Below are 22,478 nucleotides of genomic sequence, written 5' to 3' on the forward strand. Positions count from 1 at the left end.
CCTTTAATAGTCATGCATAATGTATTCATTTGTCTTTTAATTCAATCCGGGCCTGGTCCCACAGCTTCTCAACCTCGTCCTTTACATCAGAGATAAAAGTTATCGGTGCTTTGTTCACTTCACGCAAGTACACAAATAAGTGAAGATGGATAACATCAACAAACTTGTCAGAAAGAAGCTTCGGGTTCTGAATGCTAATAATGAGACAGGACAGTTTTACCAGAAGAATGATACAGGGATCATGTCGAATTTAAAGAACGTCAAGAAGAAATGTAGATGGAAATGTATCGTTATTGCCGTGCAGAGACCATAATCTATCAAAACAAGAGAGAGCTGTGGGCAAGGGGCACATGCACACAGAATAATGGAGAGATATGGGGGAATTATCACAACATAAATGGATGATTGAGAGAAAAGGATTAGTGTGTTGCAAAGGTGACAGCTGTTATGCCAGTAATAACAGCTGTGTCCACTATGAGCCTCTCTTGCTGGGTCTGGCTGAGAAAAGCCTTCACTGTCAGCGTGCCAGCAGGCCTTGCCAGATCTTCTATCTGCAGAGTTCATTATAAGCCTACTTTTCCTCTTAGTTCATCAGTGCACCGGTGCAGGCCGCTCAATCGCATCTCAAACACATGCGCACACTGTTAGACACTTCAATTCTGTTTGCGTTTTCACTCAATTTCAACAGTCTGGCTGGATTTACTGGGAGCGATGGGAATTAAATCATTGAGAAGTAACAACACAGCTGGACTTTAGGTCTGCGGTCACTCTTTTCCTGCATTCCCTGCATCAGCTGCTTTTATGTGTCACACACATGCTGTGCATTTATTGGCAGTCTGTACTTAGGAAATGGATGATATGTTGCGTTAGAAGCGAACTAAGGTGTGTGCCAGAAACAATAATACAATCCAGTGAGACTGGTTTTTAAATGATCAGGTGTGACTTTGTGTGTTTATACTTCTTGTCACAAGTCTCGTTGTGCAGAGCGGATGTTATGGCGAAACCTTTTCAGACTAGCCCTTAGGACATAAAAGAACAGTTGATTTATTTTATTCTCTTTTATTATTGAGAAAAGGAGTTTCAGCCTTTGTGGCTAATTAGCAACCCAGCCTCATTGAAAATATGTGCCTGTTATGACATCTTTTGAGAAATTATTTTAGACATGTTGAGTGAGTGACAGTGTGTTCAGTTCAGGTCAGATTCAGATTAATGTGGCTTTTATCTTATACATTGGTTCATGCATGTATTGCAGCAATTAGAAAATTAAATTGCTTAACTTTAACACTGGAACTACCAGAAATCTATAAATCATTTGCCTGTTCATATAAGACAGTAATGAGTAAAATTTTGATCACGTCATATTTACATTCAAAGTTTCTATAAGGATTTTAGAATTAAGCTTCAATGTCTGTCATACTGTATTTGCCTCCGGCGCCTAGATTGAATCTCTGCACAAGCTTAACCAGAGGAGAAATGGTCGTGCCAAAGGTTCTCTCAAAGTTTTTTACTTAACTTTCATCAATTGGTGAAGTTTGTTCCTTGCCACTGTTGCCACTGGCTTGCTTGGTTTGGGACTTGTGGAGCTGCAGATCGATGGATTTGCTCTTCAGTGTTTGGTACTTTCAGCAGTGAATTTTAAACCACACTGAACTGAACTAAACTGAACTTCAACTCTGAAAACTAAACTGACACAGTTACAGTTTACAAGGACTTCTTCTTTTGTTAAACTGCTTTGACACAATCTACATGGTAAAAACACTATAGAAATAAAGACGAATTGAACTGAATATTTTATAAAGTCATTGTAATATAACCTATAATTTTGTATGTGTTAGACACATTAAACCAGGCTTTAGTCTCTATTTGAGAAATCACCACAGTGGAATGAACCGACAACTATTACAGCATATGTTTTACGCAGCAGAAGCCTTTCCAGCTGTAACCCAGAATTGGGAAACACATACACACACATGTGTGATGTTTGATACAATTGTTAAGATGTATTAGTGTTCAAATCATGCATGCTAAAATAATTTCATCTGAAAACTGCAGTCCATTATGTCTATAGGTGTTTTGAAAAAAAAAAAATGTTAGTTAAGACACGTTTTGCAAGTGAGCCTGGATTGTTATTTAAGTCTTTTTGGATGGTAAAGTTGCCGTATTGCAAATAAATGTAATTAATTGCTTTGGCAGTAAGAATAAAATAAGTAGCTGCAGGTTGCTCTCAAAACTAATTGCATTATAATTGCACATTACATGTCTAATTATACTTTAACATGAACTCTGCGATGTAAAGTGTGCCATTACATTAATACATTAATTTTTTCTTTCTGAAAGTGCTTTACCAAACATTTCCTGCACGCTTTTGATTAGGAAACCTTTTTGACTCGAGCAGACACATCTGCTCACTAATTCTCTCCTAATCTGAAATTCCTGAGATTACCTCGTCAATCTGTGTGATTGGTGTGTGATGGTGTGAAGTAATCTTCAGGGGTCCATCCTAAAATCCTCGACTTCACTGCGGATTATAGGTAATCAGCCTGGGATGGATTAGCATGTCACATTTCAAACTGAAGGACTCTCCAATTAGTGCTGAGGACCAAATATTAGACCGTTGTTAATTTAAAAAAGACATTGAAAGACGTTGACAGTGAATGGCTTTGTTTGTGTCTATTTGCCTGCGTGTGGTCTCACTGCATCAAACGTGTTAGCTGAGAGATTGTACATTCTTGCGCAGTGATTCATTTCCATGTCTGGCTTTATAAGAATGACTTTCTGTACAGACTCTGTGAATTATTTTCCCTCTCGATCGTGATTTACTGCCCTTCAATGAAATGGCAAGTTCATTGGAGTGTCGAATAGTGAACTGAAGTCAGTGCTCTGTGCAGTTGCAGTTCGCATGCGGTATGTTTGCCATGGTGCCTTTTTCAATGGTGCCTCTTGTGGCATTGTGTTTGTCCATTCAAGGCTCGTCACAGGCTGGTTGACTTTTCTCTAATAAATGTCACCAACTGGCTGAGAAATGGCATTCTCCCAAAGTTACAAATAGAGAACTTTTGGCACTTTTCGAAAGAATTTGACAAATTACAGGAAAAAACAGACACATTTTCGAAGTATTGGAGAAAAAAAAAATTGAACAGACAGCTTTTAGAGCAGCCTGGGAAAATATGACTGGAATAATAAACATCCATGTCCACACTGTTCTCTTTTGGTTTTGAAGAGCTTCAGGCATGAGAGAATGAAACATGCTACATTGCCAGTAGGAGGAGGAAACACAACCGCAGACAGACATGGGAAGGTCAGGCGGTTCATCACTGGCCCCTGATGTGTCTTACTTGAATGCATTTCCATAAAACACCATGTTTTCAAAGACTCTTCTTTTAAGAAGGTTAGAATTAAGACTGGCCATTAAAGATTGCTTTAATTATTACAACATACATTTTCTGGGTATAACAACTGATTAAATATAAGGAGTAAATTTGATTAAATTCAGTTTCAAAAAATGATGCATATGCTAAACAACATTACAACATAACTAGCTGTAATCATGCTACATTATTGTGCATTTCCAATGTGCAATCCATTCAATAATTTTTCTTTGGCTTAGTCTCTATTTCAGAGGTCACCACAGTGAAAAGTGGTTTATTCAATTCACATACAGCACATGTCTTTGGACTGTGGGGGAAAACCGGAGCACCCAAGCAAACAGGTGGCGACAGTGCTAACCAATGAGCCACCATGCCACCTATTGTGCATTTGTATTGTACCAATTTACTATGTGTTTGACATGATACAACACAGAATTCTACGGAAGTCAGTAGTTGATGCTTGTTCAGTCAAAATATTTACATTTGCTTAAATTGAAGCAGATGTTGCCATTTATGGTAATGAACATGAATTTTCTGCATCTCAACTCAGATTACTGTCAAACGGGCGTTTTGATACGATAAATTTTATATTAGTTAGTAAAACATATAAACATAAAACATAAAAAATATTTTATTAAATCATATGAAATTGTCTAATTGTCTCAACTTACATCCATCAAACTGACATCAATCAAATTTAAAATGTGTTAACACCTGATTAACTCATTAAAATATGTTGAAGTAACTTAAAACATGAGTTGTTATGACTTTCTGTCATGTAATTTTTTTACAGTGAGGAAAGTGTTCTAAGAATCAGTCTGATGCTAAAACCATAATTAATTGATCTAGTCTGGTTTCTACAATTTGGCCCAGGAGAAAAAAAAACAATCTGCATTTTAAATATGTATATCTTTTATTGTAGATTTAGGCTGATTTGAAAATGACTGTGATCATTTTGGGCCATTTACCCCAGCCCATTAAATCAAAGTCCCTTTAAGGCAAGTCACTTCACTTGGTGGCCATCTTTCAAACACCTCTTGGGCAGTATGCTCAGGCTTTCTGTCTGAATGGGGAAACATCACACTCTCCAAAACTGTTTGCCAAGATTACGATTACATTTCATATCTGAAACCACCAATAAAATTTAACAACAACTGTCTCATAAGTTTTGTTTCTAAATGTTCAAATCAAACTGCATTTTTTCAAGGTGCCCAAGCTAATGCTCATGCACGCACAAAATTACCGAGATCACTACACCAACCTCGTTTATGGCCACTCTACACATTATCATTCTTTGGATAATGCTTCGTCTTCATTTGCGTTGCTCTTCTGAAGTAATTAACAACTTGGTCTTAATGGAGAGACTCTTTCAGAAATGACAGCAACTCTGTTTACAAGTTTGTTTGTGTTTGAGTAATTGTTGTCATGTGATGTGCGTTTGACAGGATGGACTGTACCTCAAGTTTATTTTAATCAAAGACTTTAAAATACCCATGACAAGTCACTTGTATAGTTTTGAATGGGGAAAAGTGTAATGGTCAATATGGCAAATGAAGCCCCGCCTATAGTATAGGAGCCAATCATTGATCGCTATAGACTGAAATTTCTCTGTGGGAAAAGCTCAGACCAATCTTGTACTTTTATGACATGTTTGGTGGTCAACAAACGCACTGGAATCTCAGCGGATACTTGGTTCACAGACATAAGAAATATATCCACATTAAGCTTGAATTCTGTGCGTTTAAATGGATCAAGTACACTTGAAAACAAGTTTTTTGGTTTTGTAATCTGTATAAATGTTTGTCTTCTGGTCTATAAAACAAACTGAGAACAACATTAACATCAGCACATCCAAAGAATCGGCTGAGAACAATTGTCAGGGAGAATAATTATTGCTTACATAATTGATATCATTGTTTTAAATTTATGATTCTCAGTATCTGACGCACCTGCACTCTGTCTCGTCCTCTAATTAGTAGCTGATTTATAGTATCCATAAAAGGCACCCTGATGTGGAAGTGCTGTATACTTGCTGTCTTTCAAGCAAATTGTAGTCTTTCCCAGCATGTGATGTACTGCAGATATTTCTAGACTAAGATTTAGATGTAGCTAAAACCAGTATGCCAAGCTGATATTCTGGGCTGATGGCCAGTGTGTTGGTATAAATGCTCCGGGATCAGAGCTCTTTCTCTTTGTGTGATCTCTGATAGAGCGTCTGTCTGTCTTTTGCCGTGCGGTGGACTGATTGATGGCTAGCGATCCTCCTGCCTCTATCGCCATTACTCACAGCAGCAGAAATCGTTTTCTCCCCCCAGCCGAACTGTGACCCCTCGTCACACAGCAGAACAGATGGAGAGACAAACTGTAGACCTGCCTTTTCTTTAGTGACAGCATTTTGTGTCACTAAAGAAAAAAAGCCTCCTGACTTATGGATAAATGATTTATGCGTTAGGGCTTTTGCGACACAGCTCAGAAGGCTACAAGAGGTGCTTTTATACTTTTCATATCTTGGCATGCCAAATCTGTGTGTATAATGCTTGAGGCATTTATCTGCTTTTATGCAGGACAGTGATGGTGACAAATCCCAGGGATCTCTGCTGAGGTTTGAGAAAGAAAAGCTCCAGTCTTTCTTTTATGCGTGTTTTTAATGCACACTGCTTTAAGCATAAGTAGCAGCACATATGAAAGAGAACAATATTTACAAACACTTTCTTTTTTCATTTTTTATTTGAAAATGAAAATATGAAAAATGTATTTGATGCCCAAAAGTCATTTAAACTTACATAACATGCAACTGACATAAAATATCACATTAAATCAAAATAAACACCATTTTAACTTATTTTATTCTTACAGTATCATAAAAACATATCATGATGGCTTATAGATCACATCATGTTGCTGTGTTTTTTGTGTTATTATTTCATTTTTTCTGTTATTATTACATGAGATTGTTGACACCTTATCAAACTAAAACCAACTTATCTTAAACCAACTTATCAAAATAAAAAAGAAAGACATACATGTATAACATATTGATGCCGTACTGTTATTAGGAAATGTATACTTTGGCATGAATTAAAAATTATGTCGTGCTGAAGGCAAATTCAAGTTACCCGCCTCATTGAGAACAACTGTATAGACCACAGCTCAAACATTTTATAACAGTAGAATTTTTAAATATGTTTTTAAAAGTTTCTTAAATAGCAAATCTGCAAATTAGAGGGATTTAGGAAGGATCACCTGACTGTATTATTCTACAAAAGAATCTGCTTAATTTCACAGGAATAAAGTGGTTTATTCAAAAACTAATTACCAGAGGATCACATGCTTATGATTGACCACAGCTGGTCCTGCATTAGCAACACATGATTCACCATTCGAATGATTCTTAACTCATTTCACTGCAGCTCTAAATAAAACAATGTTTTTTCTTACCTATTTTGCATATTTAATTTCTCAGGCTAAATGTGGTGCCTCACAGCAAGAAGGTAGCTGGTTTGAGTCCTGGCTTGGTCAGTTGGCATTTCTGTGTGGAGTTTGCTTGTTCTCACTATGTTGGTGTGGGTTTCCTCCGGGTGCTCCGGTTTCCCCCACAGTCCAAAGACGGATGCTATTTGAATTGGATTAACTAACTTGCCATAGTGTATGACTGTGTGTGTGAAAGAGTGTTTTCCAGTAGGTTGCGACTGGAAGGGCATCTGGTGCGTAAAACATATGCCGGAATAGTTCACTCTGCTGTGGCGACCCGTGAATAAGGGACTAAGCCGAAGAAAAATGAATGAATGAATGAACAAAATGTGCCTAAAAAATGTGTAAAGGAGTGAGAAAAACGGGAACTCCTGTTATATATGCAAAGATGCCGTTTCAAGGATACACATTTCTGATGGGTGTACTGAACAGTAGTTGCTAGGTAGAGAAGTGCAAGGTGTCATTCCCTCACCTTCCACTTTTTTCAGCACTGTAAAATAAATTGTTTTTTTTTTTCTTTGAAAAACTGAGTTAACTTGTTGTCTTAAAAGTGACAAGTTGACTTTACTTAAAAAAAGCGAGTATTCCTGATGTAACTTGGAGCTAGTAGATTGGCTTAACTTATTCTTTATAATTATGTAACTAATTTACTAATTCATTTATGTGTTAATTTCCATGCAATGAACTTACTTTCTAAAGTAAATTCAACTAATAATTTTTAAAGCAAAACAAGTTTGAGTTTCTTTTGAGTTTTGTGAACACAAAAGAAGACATTTTGCCATTTACTTTCATAATTTATAGATGTTAATTTCTTCCCTGTTTTCAAAATTTTCAAATACAGTATATCTTCTTTTGTATTCAAGAAATTCATAAAGGTTAAGGGTGAGTTAAATGATGAGCACATTTTCAGGTTTAGGCAAACTATTCCTCATACAATCAAAATAAAGTATTATTATTATTATTTGCCTGTTTCTTAAAAGCAGTATATAGCTAAAATATTTATAAAATAAAAGCTGTAAAACTTGATTATGTAACCACTCCACAGCATGGATCAACTTGACAGCTGTAAAACAAACCAAATGTAAACTCTTGTTACAGGCTGCTCATAGTAATTCACAGTTTGCATAATTGATCTTTGAGTGATCACAATACTCTTAATAACAGGCTCTTCTTTTGTCCTCTGTGTCGATTTTACTATATCTCTCCCTTTTCACCTTTTCATGTCTGCTCTCACTTACCCTTGGTAAACAGATAAACTAATAAATGCCATAATATACCTTAGTTTTTTTTTACTGTATATATATACACTCACTGGCCACTTTATTAGGTACACCTATCCAACTGCTCGTCATCGCAAATTTCTGATCAACCAATAACAACTGCAGCAACTCACTGCATTCAAGAATTTAGACATGATCAAGACGATCTGCTGCAGTTCAGACCGAGCATGAGAATGGGGAAGAAAGGTAATTTAAGTGACTTTGAATAGGGCATGGTTGTTGGTGCTAGACGGGCTGGTCTGAGTATTTCAGAAACTGCTAATCTACTGGGATTTTCACACACAACCATCTTTAGGGTTTATAGAAAATTGTCTGAAAAAGAGAAAATATCCAGTGAGCGGCAGTTCTGTGGCCTCATATGCCTTGTTGATGCCAGAGGTCAGAGAAGAATGACCAGACTGGTCGGATCTGATAATAACCACTCGTTAAAACCGAGGTATGCAGAAGAGCCTCTCTGAACGTACAACATGTCAAACTTTGAGGAGTGTCCACCTAAGAACAGGAAACTAAGGCTACAATTTGCACAGGCTCACTAAAATTGAGGGTGTAATGGTGTAGGGCACATTTTCCTGGCACACTTTGGGCTCATTAGTACCAATTGAGCATTGTGTCAACACCACAGCTTACCTACTGTAAGTATTGTTGCTGACCATGTACATCCCTTTATGACCACAGTGTATTCATCTTCTGATGGCTTCTTCTGGCAAGATAACACACCATTTCATAAAGCGTGAATCATCTCAGACTGGTTTCTTGAACATTACAATGAGTTCGCTGTACTCAAATGGCCTCCACAGTCACCAGATCATAATCCAATAGAGCACCTTTAGGATGTGGTGGAATGAGAGATTCACATCATTGATATGCAGCCGACAAATCTGATGGCCAGTGGGGGTCCAACCCGGTACTAGTAAGGTGTACCTAATAAAGTGGCCAGTGAGTGTATATAGTGGTTAAAAACAGTATTTGGTCATTTGTTTATATATTACAATAACTGATATATTACTATAGCAACTATAGAATTACCACAACAAATACAGTAAATTCAAGTACTTTACTATATTATGGTTCATAAACACTGTATTATTCACCATACATGACTATGGGATTTCTCATGTAGGATGTTCCCACAGTTCACAAAAACAAACCTCTGTGTGTGTGTAACTCTCCTTGGCTCTCAGCTGATGTCAGCTTTGTTGTTGCTCAAGTTAAATGATGTGAAGATTATTCTCTGCATGCTGATGTCAGTAATGAGTTCAGTGGGCTTTGCTTTGCTCTAAGCCGCTGATCATCAGTTGTTCTTTTTCTCAAACTGTGTTTCCGTGATGGCGGTGAGTGAAAGGCTTTTCTGCCAGTGCTTCATTAGTGTTATACTGCAGACAGCTGGATGCAGACAGACTCTTTCCAAAGGCCACCATCTGACGCCAGTGTGGGGGCACTCGAACCCCTGCGTACATGGAGAAAACTGATGCCAGAAGAGCAGAAATTTGCTGCAGATAGCTAATATGTTTGATTAGCTTCATCTAAATTAAAGGGATGGTGGTTGTATTAATGGATATGGCGTTGTTGATCGCACTTCAGCTGTTTTGTGTCTTGTTTTCTGAATGCTGATCACTTTTCCAGCATTGACAAATGTTTTATTCATCCCAAGAATCCTAGCTGGAAAATGATACTTGGCTATTCTTCCAGATACAGCTGTGTTTGCGGTAACAGTAAGGCTCGTTTTCTTCAGTATTCCCAGAGAAAAAGGCTCTTTAAATTAGTTACAGATCACATCTGCTAAATAGTTATGTTCTTGACAAATTATGGCATGAATGGCCAAGAGGATGTTTGGGGGCCTGAGATGCTTTTCAGATTTGTTTTTGATGATAGAAGCTGATGATAGACAGAGAGAAGGACAGAGGGAGAAAGGAAATGAACATGATGTTGTAGTCAGTAGTAAAGCACAAGAAGCAGACTGCTTTAGCAGTTTTGATAATGATCAGATGGCTGGCTTTTGCTGGAGTTACAAAGAAATATCCAACAAAACAAACAAACATGACAGTATTGATTCACGCGCACTCTTTGTAGAATAGCCTTCAACTAGAAAGGCATTTCTTAAATGTTTGTGGATACAACATAAAACATATTAAAATAGTAAGTAGCTTGATTGTTTTTAACTTTGAGAATGATAACAGAGATACTAGATTGATTCTAAAGAATCATTAAAAAAAATATATAAATATTTTAAATATTCATACCTATATTTCACCATATTTTTGAACAAATAAATGTAGCCTTGACGAGCATAAGAGGTTTCTTTTAAAAAATCTAAGCAACTCCTCATTTTCAAATATTGTTTTTTGTTACAGCAAATTACAGCTTGCAGGAATGTGTTTTAATTTGATAAAAACTCTCAATATGGCACTTAAAGGAAAGATGACACTTATTCTCATGCTGGAGCTCATATTAAGCTCAATTTAGTCAACACTGGACTTCATTTGAATAAAGAATTTGGTAGAACGAAACAATTTGTCCTTTAAAAAACAAATATTTTATAAGAATTATTGTGCATTGCGTACTGAATTACTTAAATCAATAAAAAAATTATGTGCTTATATGATTATATGCTTTTAAAATATGTAGATATGACTGCAGAATTAAGAAACAGGCGTTCCATTTGAGTCCTGCAATACTGAAAAATAAGAAATATTTTAACAGCTTTTGTTAAAAATAAAATATGTATAATATATTTGTATGTAACTTGATAATTATGTACCCCCTCTTTTTTTTCTTTTTTTTATGATTATAATCTTTTAAATTGATTTTCTCATTTAATACTTTTTGTTAAGGAATGTGAAGTGATTTTGTTGTATAATAAAACTTTACATGCTGGTTCTTTTTAATAAAAAAAAAAAGAAGAAATATACAATTTCTGTCACGGAAGGACGCTAACAACGAAGTTGAGGATCCATACGCAGCTTATTAAGAGTAGTCAGGCAGACAACGGTCAAACAGGTAGCAAACAGTAGCATAAGGGTAATCCAGAAACAGAGTGAAAAACATGCAAATGGTCGGTACATGCACCAAAAAGAATAAAACAAGGCAAAGGGTCAGCTAAAAGACAAGACAAGAAGATGCCTCTTACAGTGAGTTACAGGATAACAAGACTTAGCAATATGTGTTGCAAAGAGAGGTGTCTTTATAGTACAGTTATTGATTAATGATGATGAGCTTCAGCTGTGTGTCTGTGTGTGTATCATCATCTGTGATCTGGAACAGGTGTGTGTGAGGTGCATGACGGGAGTTGTAGTTCATATCATATAGTGGTACATACAATACACACAGTACAGTTGCACATACAATATATATTTTTTACTCTTAAGTACTCTGCATCTCCATCCACATTCTATTGAATGGTTGCAAATATATTTTCCAGACCATGAAATTTATTTTTAAATATATTTTGGTTCATGAGGATTGAAAATAGATACATTTTCTATTTCAGAAATCTATTTTATTGAATTTTATTTATAATATATTCAAATGCATTTTAGCCAGAAAAAAGAGGGATTTATTACCATATGAGATGAATCACTGTGCAAGCCTAAAATAGCTCTTGGCTCGTACACAAGCTCCATAAACCATTGCTTTCGTCTCACACTCTTCTGACCTTTAGCGCCTCTGTTGTCTTCAGAGGGAGGGACAAACTCAGGGCAAAACCCTTCTCAGCCAATCCCTCCAGCAAAGCCCTAAGGCTGGTCCAGTCCACACGCGTCCTGCCACACTCCAATAGCAACCTGTCAGTCTCCCTGCCGAGGGCCTGAGTCTTTCTGACCCTTTTTCATGGCGATGCTTCTCCGCTGGGCTTTGCTGTCAGAGATTCAGTGTGTGAGGCAGTGAGGAAAGATAAAGGAGACACACAGACACAAGTCAAACCCCTTCACTCACACTCAAACCCAGCCATCCTGCTAACATGAATAAAAGATTCAAGAGACTTTCCACCTCGTTCTGGCTTTTATACCTCAACCGATCGACCAGAGGAAGGCATTGTTCATGTGTGTTCTCGACTCATCATGTGTTTTATATCGGTTAATGCACTGAGAAATCATTTAGCATTTTGACTACAGCAAGTGCTGGAATTGAAACTGTTTGGGAAAGGGAAATAGTGAGACACACTGCAGAGAGAATCTTTTTTTTTTCATCTGTGTTGTGTTGATTAAAGTAATTACTGCCAACCTAATCAGCAAGATAGCTGGGGTGTTTTTAAAGCTTCGTTCGCGCTAGAATGTGACAGCGAATGAAAATACAAACAGAAAGCCTTCAATGTAAATTATTATTATCAAGATGGCAATATTTACAGTAATTATTAGACCTAATGCAATTATACATTAAACAATATATATATATATTATAAGAACTACTTATATAAAATAAGCTGAATCAAAAAAAATATCTTGAGTTTTTTTGGGACAGTCTCATTGTTTTATGTTCAATAAACTTAAATGTGTAAAAACAATTAAGTTGACTTGAAAACATGAAGGAATTGTGTGAAAGACAGCATTTGTTACAGTGTTTGCACACTGGTTTGGATAAAATCATATTAAAATGCAAATGAAAATACTTTTGGATAACTGAGATAAGCTATGTGTTTTTTTGTAAATGTTGTTTGCTCACTTGCATGTATGGATGTGTGATGTTCTGTATTATTTTGTTACATTAGTTAAAGGCTGTAACAGCTAATATAAATGTGTATATATAATAAAGTTAATCAAAAATTCTCTTCATCATTGATTGATTGTGTGCACAGTGCACAATTCTATAGCCAAAGCATTTCTATAGACAATTGAACAAAAATGCATATGACATTAGGCATGGGACGATGACTGGTTTAAGGGTTTACGTGGTTTAGAAAAGTAAAGGTTTTAAAACCGTCAAAATTTTCTGCCATATCGTACCTGAGGTATATGTACTTTTTGTGTAGATTTAGTTTTTTAGGGCAACAGTATCTCCAGCAGAAAAGGGCCCTCCACATAAAAAGTTACTGATCAGTTCACGGTTTAAGAAACATCTCAAAGAACAAATCAATTATAAGCCAACATCCAATCATGCTATAGAGCTGAACAGTGCAGTGGCTTACTTTATATCCAAAAAAAAGAAAGATCTCCAAAGATGCCTTTTCATAACTTGTGAGCCAGCAGAAGTCAATTATGTATTTTTATTATTTAGCCTGATGTGTTTAGTGTTCCAATTTTATTTTTAAATGTTTCTTAAAATAAAATATATTGTGTTCAGTAGGGTGGAATGTTGTTGCTTTTTACCCAGACATTTATAATGAATATATTTTAGAACAGTAATCAGAATATTGTGAAACCGTGATATTTTTTTGTTGCAAGGTTATCATACCGTCAAAATCTTATACCGGCCCATTCCTATGTGACATATGTTAGGGATTTATATAGACAAACTTAAACAAAGGACACAGTGAGCTGCAGGAAAAGTGAAATAACTGCAATAATTCTGATTAAATTGATTTTCTTTTTAGAAATTAATTGTAAATTTTAAATTAAATTACTCATCTTCATCATAACCTGTAGGCATCATCAGTGATTATTCTAATCCAGTTGAATGGTTAGATTGTGTTATGCAGTTACAGGTTGTAAAATTGCAAACTAGTTATAGGTAATGTTTCAGTATATCAGGATTCACTTTCTGCATTGCTTTGCATTGCTGTTTGATGTGTAAATGTTTAAGCTCGTGACTGGATCCTCACAGGCCAAGAGCTTCTGTCAGCTCTTTCCATAAAGCGAGATCCCTGCTGTCGGATGAAGAAAGTAACTTGGCATAATGTGTGTTCATCAGTTCTTCTGCAGTCAATCCTAAACCTCAGATTTAAAAAAATAATAACAAGCGAGTGGCTACAGTTTGATTTATCTGTCAAATGCATATACTGTTAGTACATAACACCCACATCATACATCTGAGTGCAGTAAGTCTGAAGAACTAGACATACATTGTTGTTGTTACATCTTTTCTTTTTGATTACTTTATTTTTATTAAGAACCTTTTAAAAAATGACAAAAATATACAATTTTACAGTATTCAGTATTTAATATGAAATATTAAATAAATACTATAATAATAATAATAATAATAATAATAATAATAATAATAATTATTATTATTATTATTATTATTATTATTATTATTATTATTATTATTATTATTATTATTATTATTATTATTATTATTATAAGTTAATAAAAGACACAACATTGGGTGGTTACATTGTTGCAGATTCAATGCATTCAACAGCTGTTAACAATGCCGTAATCAATCCATTTCTTCCAATCTTTTTGAAATAAGTCCTATTTAATTCTTAAAATAAATGTCGATTCTTCCATCGCTTATTTTTTTCACAATTCCTATCCAATCACCAACAGAGGGGGTGTCATGCTTATACCACTATCTGGTAATACTCTTTTTGCTTGCCACACTTTATATATTTACAAGGTAAACATCCTCCTTCACTACCATCTCTTCATAGGTTGCAGGATAATTTGTAATAAAGTCTTTTGGTATCCTAAAATCTTTTCTGTTCCAACAAAACCTCTTTCCAAATGGTAATATTCACATGTCCAGAAAATATGGAGATGGTCTACATCAACCTTCCCACATATCCTTCAGCAGGTTTGAGGTGTGGACAATTATTTGCTTTTAATTTTGGGAGTAATGAAAAAATACATAATAGATTTTTTCATGCACATGCTTTCCACCTTTGCAGACAGGTTGTATCTTATGTTGTATCTTACAGGCAGAAAGCCATTTTTCAAGATTTTTTCAGACTTTTTTTTTTTTTCACTGTATCTCTTTCACACTGAAAAGACTTTACAAATAGAATGCTAAGTGAATATACTGTATGGGATCCTACAGAAGAGAGATGGATTGAGTGTTCTGAATGAGCTTGAACTTCTCCATTTCAGTCACCTTTTCAATGTAATATTTGAACAGTGCGTTTTTAGTAGTGAACAATGTAAAATTTGTTATACTTATATGCTATATGTATTGATACTTATTTTCTTCTTCACAGGTCATCCTCATTCTTACCAAATATTACCATGCAGACTCCAACAAAGTTCTGGAGAGTTCCTTGTGGAGGTAAGTGACAGAAGATTTTTTTTTTCAGCTCAGATTTTGGTTAAAACATTTAAAGCCTACAGACTCTCACATAAAAGCAATTTTTTTAATGATGGGTTGGGGGAAAATTCCCTTGTGGCGGATTGAGATGACAACAGTCAATTTGTAATTCAAATGATTTTCCCTAGAGATTCCCCAGTGGAATTTTTCAAGCTTTTCTATTGATTTATTTCATGCCAATTGTAAAGATTTCTTGTGGAAAGTATTAAATGCGATAGCTTTAGTCAGATTAAGTTAAGCTTTGCTATTCAACCATGTGTGTGCAGTTTGAGGGGGAATAAAATATGTTTTTTTACTTTTAAGTATTGTGCTGCTAAAAGAAAAGCAAATGAAGTATTGAATTGTATTATTATTTTAATAACCAGAATATGCACATTACATTGTTAAACCTACTTTACAATATACACAGTTTGCTTGCTTGAATTGTTAACCTCGGATTCTTTGTGCAAATGTCATTACATGTCTTCAAACATATCCATTTATTATCCTCAAATGTTTAATATATGAAAAGTTATCTTTGGCTAAGATTATAAAATACTAAAATAGCTATAGGAATATCATACTCCAAAGGATCTGTTACATGATATATTAATTTTAAAATGCTCATAGTTACATTATTTTTTAAAAAGATTTATTTATTAGATTTTTATAACAGTTAACAAACAAAAGCAACAGAGAAAGTAACAGTACAAATAGAAAAACAAAAAAAACAAAAAAACATTACAAACAGTTGAGGAGACTTTCACTGCAACAAAATCACCGCCTAGCTAATATTGACAGAAAAGCTTTTAATTCAGAAAGATAAAATGATAAATCACAGTAAGGGGGTAGAACTCCAAACAGGCCAATTTACAGAAAAGGATAAATTTTAACAGATGTCATTTCTTAAATGAATCAAAAACAGACTCCCAAAAACAAAACAAAGCAGGACCGGTCCAGAACGTGTGAACTAGAATTGCAGATTCAGCTGGACATTTGTCATAGATGGATCAATAGCAGGTAACATGCGAGCCAGTTTACACTTGGACCAGTGAACTCTTTGGACTACTTTGCACTGTAGAATCCCATGATGAGCACATACAGATGATGTATGGACCTTTTGTAAAATAGTTGACCACATATCTTCTTCTATGTCTATGTTGAGATCCCTAGTCCAAATTAAATGCAAACTTTCAGAGGTAGAGGGATAAGACGTGAGCAAGGAGTTGTAAATCTTAGAGATTCCATTTTGACCACGTTGATGCTAGAGATGGTTAGATCAGGGTAGTAGGGTGGTAAATTAGGGAATCCTAGAAAGTGCTTACGGACAAAATCCCGAATCTGAAAATATTAAAAGTTGTGACTTTGGTAGAGTAAACACTCAAGTTAGTTGTTCAAATGTTGCAAAAAAAAAATGATCATGTAGAGACATTTTATAGAAACAATTCCACATCTCACCCATGTTACAAAATCATAGTTACATTTAAATGTTAAATTGTTTGTATTTTGTTGGTCGTTTTTTCCACTTGAGTGAATGTTGCCATGTATAGCTGAAAAGCCTGAAAATGTGAACAGCATGATGATAAAAATGCCAATTTTTCTCTTTATTACCACTCCTGTTTAAACTATAGGAACAAGAGAATTGCCCATTGCATAAAGGGCTGTATATTATGCTTTTGTAAGCATGGTTTATTACAAAGACTATAGAACATACAAGTCACTTTTTTTAATGGGGAAAAGTGTAACGGTCAATATGCTAAATAAAGCACCACCTACTAGTACAGGAACCAATCATCGATCGCTACATGACGAATAAAGCCCACCTCCTAGTACAGGAACCAATCATTGGTTGCTCTTTGGCAAATAAAGCCCACCCTCTTGTACAAGAGCCAATCATCTATAGTCTGACAATAATCCGAGGTAGGGGCTCGGACCACACATGAGTTTTTGCAGATTTTCTGTGGTTTGGATGTTTAAAATGAAACTAAAGAGACAGTTGTTGTTTAATTTTATTGGTGATTCCTAATATTAAATTTAATGGTAAGCTTGGCAAGCAGTTTTGGAAAATTTGATGTTTTCCCATTCAGACAGAATGCCTGAGCATACTGCCCGAGAGGCGTTTCAAAGATGCCCACTGAGTGAAATGACTTGCTTAAAGGGACTTTGTTTATTAACAAGACTACTAATAATTAGGTGTTACTGTTTAAATGATTACATATCAGATGAAATCATTGAACACATACGATATTTATGATTGATTTGAAACCAATACACACATGAAAAATGACCAATCAGTGAGTGAAAAAGGCAGAAGAAGCCAAAGTACAGCTTTCGACTTGTATAAGAAACAGCTCAGCAGAGAGAAAAAGAGATGCCAGTGAGTGCTGGAGGTCTGATGGCCCGATGGCCTTTACCACAGTTGTCCAGGAAGACAGAGCTCAGGTAAAGAGGAACAGCAGAAGGCGAGAGCAGATGCCAGTGAAAAGAGAGTGAATGTAGGTGACAGAGGTCTTTCATCCTTTCTTTGACCACTAAACCACAGTTCACAACATTCAAACTGAATCAGCAGACCGCAGCTGACCCTCATTGTAAAACATTTCACCCAACAGGCTTTTACTGTCAGCGCCTCTATGAGCATAACCCCCTCCACCCGCCCGAAGGGTCCCTTCTGGAATCCCTAAGACATAAACAAGCTCCTTTGTTCATTTTAAACCATGCAATTTTGCAATCTAAGAAGCAGAAGTTCATGTAGAGAGCGTAGCGAGTACATCATTTGGAAATTACCATTGTTTATGCCTGGATCTGTCTCTGGTGTTGCTTTCTGGAGTCCTCCAGGCTGTGATAAACGAGTCCAGTGCCTTTGCAGTGAACTTAGCGATGACTTAATTAGGACTGCTAAGGGCTTTACTAGACCGTGAGTTAATTGCCTCACACCATCCACTTATTAGCAACTAACCCTGACCGTGTAATGACCGCCAGCCAGGTCTTTGTTTGTTTTGCTCTGTTTGAAGGGCTTTGCAAACCTATGCGAAGTTAGGCTTAATCACCAACCTACTGTGAAGCAAGCGTTTTTGTTGCAGTTTTTATAGCGAGGTTTAAAGATTGAGGCCACTGGAGTGTGAAAAGAAGATGGAGCTAAAAATAAAGTGCTGCATATGGAATAATTGATGGCATGTTTGTTCCAATGCTCTCATTAGCCTGTCTGTCTGAGGTTGATACGAGGGGGCGAATTAATTTTACATCGGGTCTCAGAATATATCGGTTGCACAGCTGCCTAATGACCAGGTGGAATGATAAACACTGTCTTTTTCCCAGCTAGAGCTTCAGCATTTAGCGCGCCCCATGTTGCATGCGGGCAAACATGGTGGAAATGTGCACTGGAGGAGGTGTGTTTTGAAAGAAAGGGCACAAGACTGTACTTGACATGTGTTTGGGCAGGTAGGGTTCCTCTGTGGCCATCTGGAGATTTCTTTATGGCAGGAAGGCTAAATTATAGTGCACCGCTTCCTCCTTTAGTCATCTCTTGGTGGTACTTCAAACGTCTTCTAGCATGTGCCTTCATTTATTTGAGTCTTAAACATGTCATATTAGTAGCGACTGCTGTATCTGTCTTGAAAAAGGTGCAGAGTTGCCGTACGTTAACACATGGTGCTTGTCCTGAACAGTTGGCGAAAACGGCCGCTTCACTGTCACGCCTCTCATGCAAGAAAATGTTTCAGCAATGCAGATGGCACTCCTGAAAAAAAAATCAATGTTCTAGAATAAATGAATCGAATTAGTAAAATTTTCTCTTACTTTATTCATGATATTCATAGAGCCGCCGAATCCCAGACTTCAAAGACTGGTCCATCATTAAGCAGACAGCCAGTCTTTCTCTACATGTCATTCGATGAATTATGGAGAGTCTACCGTGTTGATGTTTTAATTGTTGTTGTTCAGCTCATAAATTATGTACTGAGGTTATGATGGAGCGGTCTGAATTCAAGGACATAAGGAGCTGATAAATTGGATTAAACCAGAGACCAAAGTTCAGCTCAGGTCACGCTGCTTTTTCGTCTTTGGTTTAAAGCTGAGCATTATCTGCATCATGGTAGAAAAGTTTGTTAACCTGTTAGCCAGCACTCACTTTTGAGCATTTACACCTACCTAATTGAAACAGTAACAGTTCTTACAGCCTTATTCCAAAATGGATTCAATTAATTTATTTCAAAATAAATTAATTTATTTCAAAATAAATTTATTTATTTCATCTCAAAATTTCACACACAATACACCATAATGACAATGTAATTTTTTTTAATTGTTGCAAATTTATTAAAAATAAAAAACCAGAAAAATCACATGTACATAAGTATTCAAAGCCTGTGCTCAATACTTTGTTGATGCATATTTGGCAGTATGATGCCACAAGCTTGGCACAGCTCTCTTTGGGAATGTTTGCCCATTCCTGTTTGCAGTACCTCTCAAGCTATATCAGGTTGGATGGGAAGCGACGGTGTACAGCTACTTTCAGATCCCTCCAGATATGTTCAATAGGATTTAGGTCTGGGCTCTGGCTGAGCCACTCTAGGACATTCACAGAGTAGTTGTGAGGCCTCTACATTGAGATTTTGGCAGTGTGCTTTGGTTCATTGTCCTGCTGGAAGATGAACCGTCGCCCCAATCTGAGGTCAAGAGCACTCTGAAGCAGGTTTTCATTCAGGATGTCTCTCTCTGTACATTGCTGCATTCATCTTTCCCCCTATCCCGACTTGTCTTCCAGTTCCTGCTGCTGAAAAGCATCTCCACAACATGATGTTGCCACCACCATGCTTCACTGTAGGGATGGTATTAGCCTGGTGATGAGTGGTACCTGGTTTTCTCCATACGTAACGCCTGGCATTTACTTCAAAGAGTTCAATTTTAGGCTTTTCAGATCAGAGAATTTTGTTTTTTATAAAAATATCATATAGTAGTATATATCTTATATAGGTTTGGCTTCTGTCTGGCCACTCTATCATACAGGCTTGATTGGGGGATTGCTGCACAGATGGTTGTCCTTTTGTAAGGTTCTCCTCTTTCCACAGAAGAACGCTGGAGCTCAAAAAGAGTGACTATCAGGTTATTGATCACCTCCCTGACTAAGGCCCTTTTCCCCAATCACTCAGCTTAGATGGCCGGCCAGCTCTAGGAAGAGTCCTGGTGGTTCCAAACATCTTCCTCTTACACATGATGAAGGCCACTGTGCTTATTGAAACTTTCGGAGCAGCAGAAATTTTTTTGTAATCTTCTTCAGCCTTGTGCCTACTGATAATTCCTTTGTCTTCATGCTTGGTTTGTGCTTTGACATGCACCGTCAACCCTGGGACCTTATATAAGCAGGTGTAAGCCTTTTCAAATCATGTCCGATCAACTGAATTTACCACAGGTGAACTCCAATTAAGCTGCTGAAACATCTCAATAATGATCAATGGAAATAGAATGTACCTGAGCTCAATTTAGAGCTTCTCGGCAAAGGCTGTGAATACTTATGTACATGTGATTTTTATTTATTTTTAATATGCACTGTAAACCATTTTGTATTTTGTTCTAGTCAATCGTTCATTTTGTCATAATTTGAAATATTCCGTCTCCATGTACTTGCAAAAACATGAAGATGGTACTTAAAGAATTGTTTGTATGTTAGATGTTTTTTTTACAGAAATTGTGTACATGTCTAGAGCTTAATTAATTGCATAATTTGTAAAATTTATTTTTACTATTTTTTATGTAATTAATAACACAAAATCAACAACACTGGATGCACTTTGTAAACCCGAGTGTCCGTAACACTTTTAATAGCCATTATAAGGTACGTTGTTGTAACATGTATAATGAAGGTGCAGAATCTGGGCCATCATAAAAGAAAGACATCAAAGCAGATTCAAAAGAACCTAGAGAGGCACTTTAAAAATTCATGATAGCACTAGATTAGTTAGCAGTAGCACTAGCAGACTATAGGCGCCTGAAAACATGTTCTCAGTATAGCTGTGAGAGTGAGATCATTTGTTCATAAGACCAGGTTGAGGTGAAGGACGGGTGCTGGAACAATTGAGTGAGGCAAACAAATGTTAACATTGCATTGTGACGCTTCATTTTGCTGATGGCGTCTTAGCTTAGCATTTTATTTTTGCTACAGTGTTTTACACAGCCTTTTATTTTTAACTCACCGTGTTTGCTTCTACACTCCTGCTCTTTATTTGTTGTTATTGACCTCTGTGTCAGTAGAGAGAGGACAGGGAACACAGCGAGTCCCTGTGATCAATGAATATGGGATTATGCGTGTGTGTATGTGTGTGTGTGTGTGTGTTTCCTCTGAGGGCTTGACTTTATGGAGAATGATCCCGTAGAGCAGAAAGATGTTTACAGCAGTGGTTGATCTTAGGCTGTTAATGTGATTGTTTAAATGTAAGTGATCTCACATTAAACTTTAATTACATTTAGTATTATTTGTAATTACAGGATTTCTTTTTGATCAGCACAGTCGTTCTTCAGAGTGATATTAATCTAAATTATCCCACTCTGAAGTGGGATTAATTCTCTCTTTTGAACTTGATTTAAGTGCAGAGTCAGCAGTTAAACAAGCGCTTCTCCACCAGCAAGATCTGACTTGTGTTCCCTAATTTTAAACATTTAGCACAGATGGGGTTTCATCTCACCAGCGCTTTCACCAGTGCACATGCATAGCTGAAGTTTTGCATATTTATGTATTATTAAAATATTGTAAAAAAAGTAACACTCCTAGTTCTGACAGTAAAGTAACCTTAAAGGGACAGTTCACCCAAAAAGGGTGATTTTTATACATTTCCATGTATTTCAGCAAAAAATCACTGATCTACCACTGAAGAAAAAAAGTCACATTTTGGATGACCTGAGGTGAATAAATTAGCAGAAATTAATATATTTTTGTGATGATTTTTATGTCAAAATAAATTTCCTTTTACCCAGCTTATTGTTAATTTGCTGTAAGGGCATTTCTCCATGAAAAATGTAAAAACTGACTACGTTTACATGGACATCAATAATCAAATTATTTGCCTAAATCTGAATAAGACTATAATATGATTAAGGGGTTTACATGAGTTGCTTTTCGAATGTTCCCTTCATGATCCTGTTTTACATGTTATAGCACATAATTCGATTAGCATCATTGCGTCACCACACTATCCACGTTTTCATCTAGAGT

The 22,478-nt window shown here is 36.2% G+C and overlaps 2 protein-coding genes across 9 annotated transcripts in view; both read left to right on the forward strand.

Moving 5' to 3' along the window:
* The window catches only part of esyt2b (extended synaptotagmin-like protein 2b), an 860,030-nt gene that overhangs the window by 486,876 nt on the left and 350,676 nt on the right, over nt 1–22,478 (forward strand). The gene's annotated exons all lie outside the window — the stretch shown is intronic.
* The window catches only part of sorcs2 (sortilin-related VPS10 domain containing receptor 2), a 299,601-nt gene that overhangs the window by 71,138 nt on the left and 205,985 nt on the right, over nt 1–22,478 (forward strand). For all 7 annotated transcript variants that reach the window (XM_073908837.1, XM_073908838.1, XM_073908839.1 and 4 more), the window contains exon 2: nt 15,189–15,256. In XM_073908837.1, the coding sequence (XP_073764938.1) occupies nt 15,189–15,256 (68 nt within the window). The remainder of the gene's footprint in view (nt 1–15,188; nt 15,257–22,478) is intronic.

Source organism: Danio rerio, chromosome 7 (genome assembly GCF_049306965.1).
Source record: "Danio rerio strain Tuebingen ecotype United States chromosome 7, GRCz12tu, whole genome shotgun sequence".
Taxonomy (NCBI): Eukaryota; Metazoa; Chordata; class Actinopteri; order Cypriniformes; family Danionidae; genus Danio; species Danio rerio.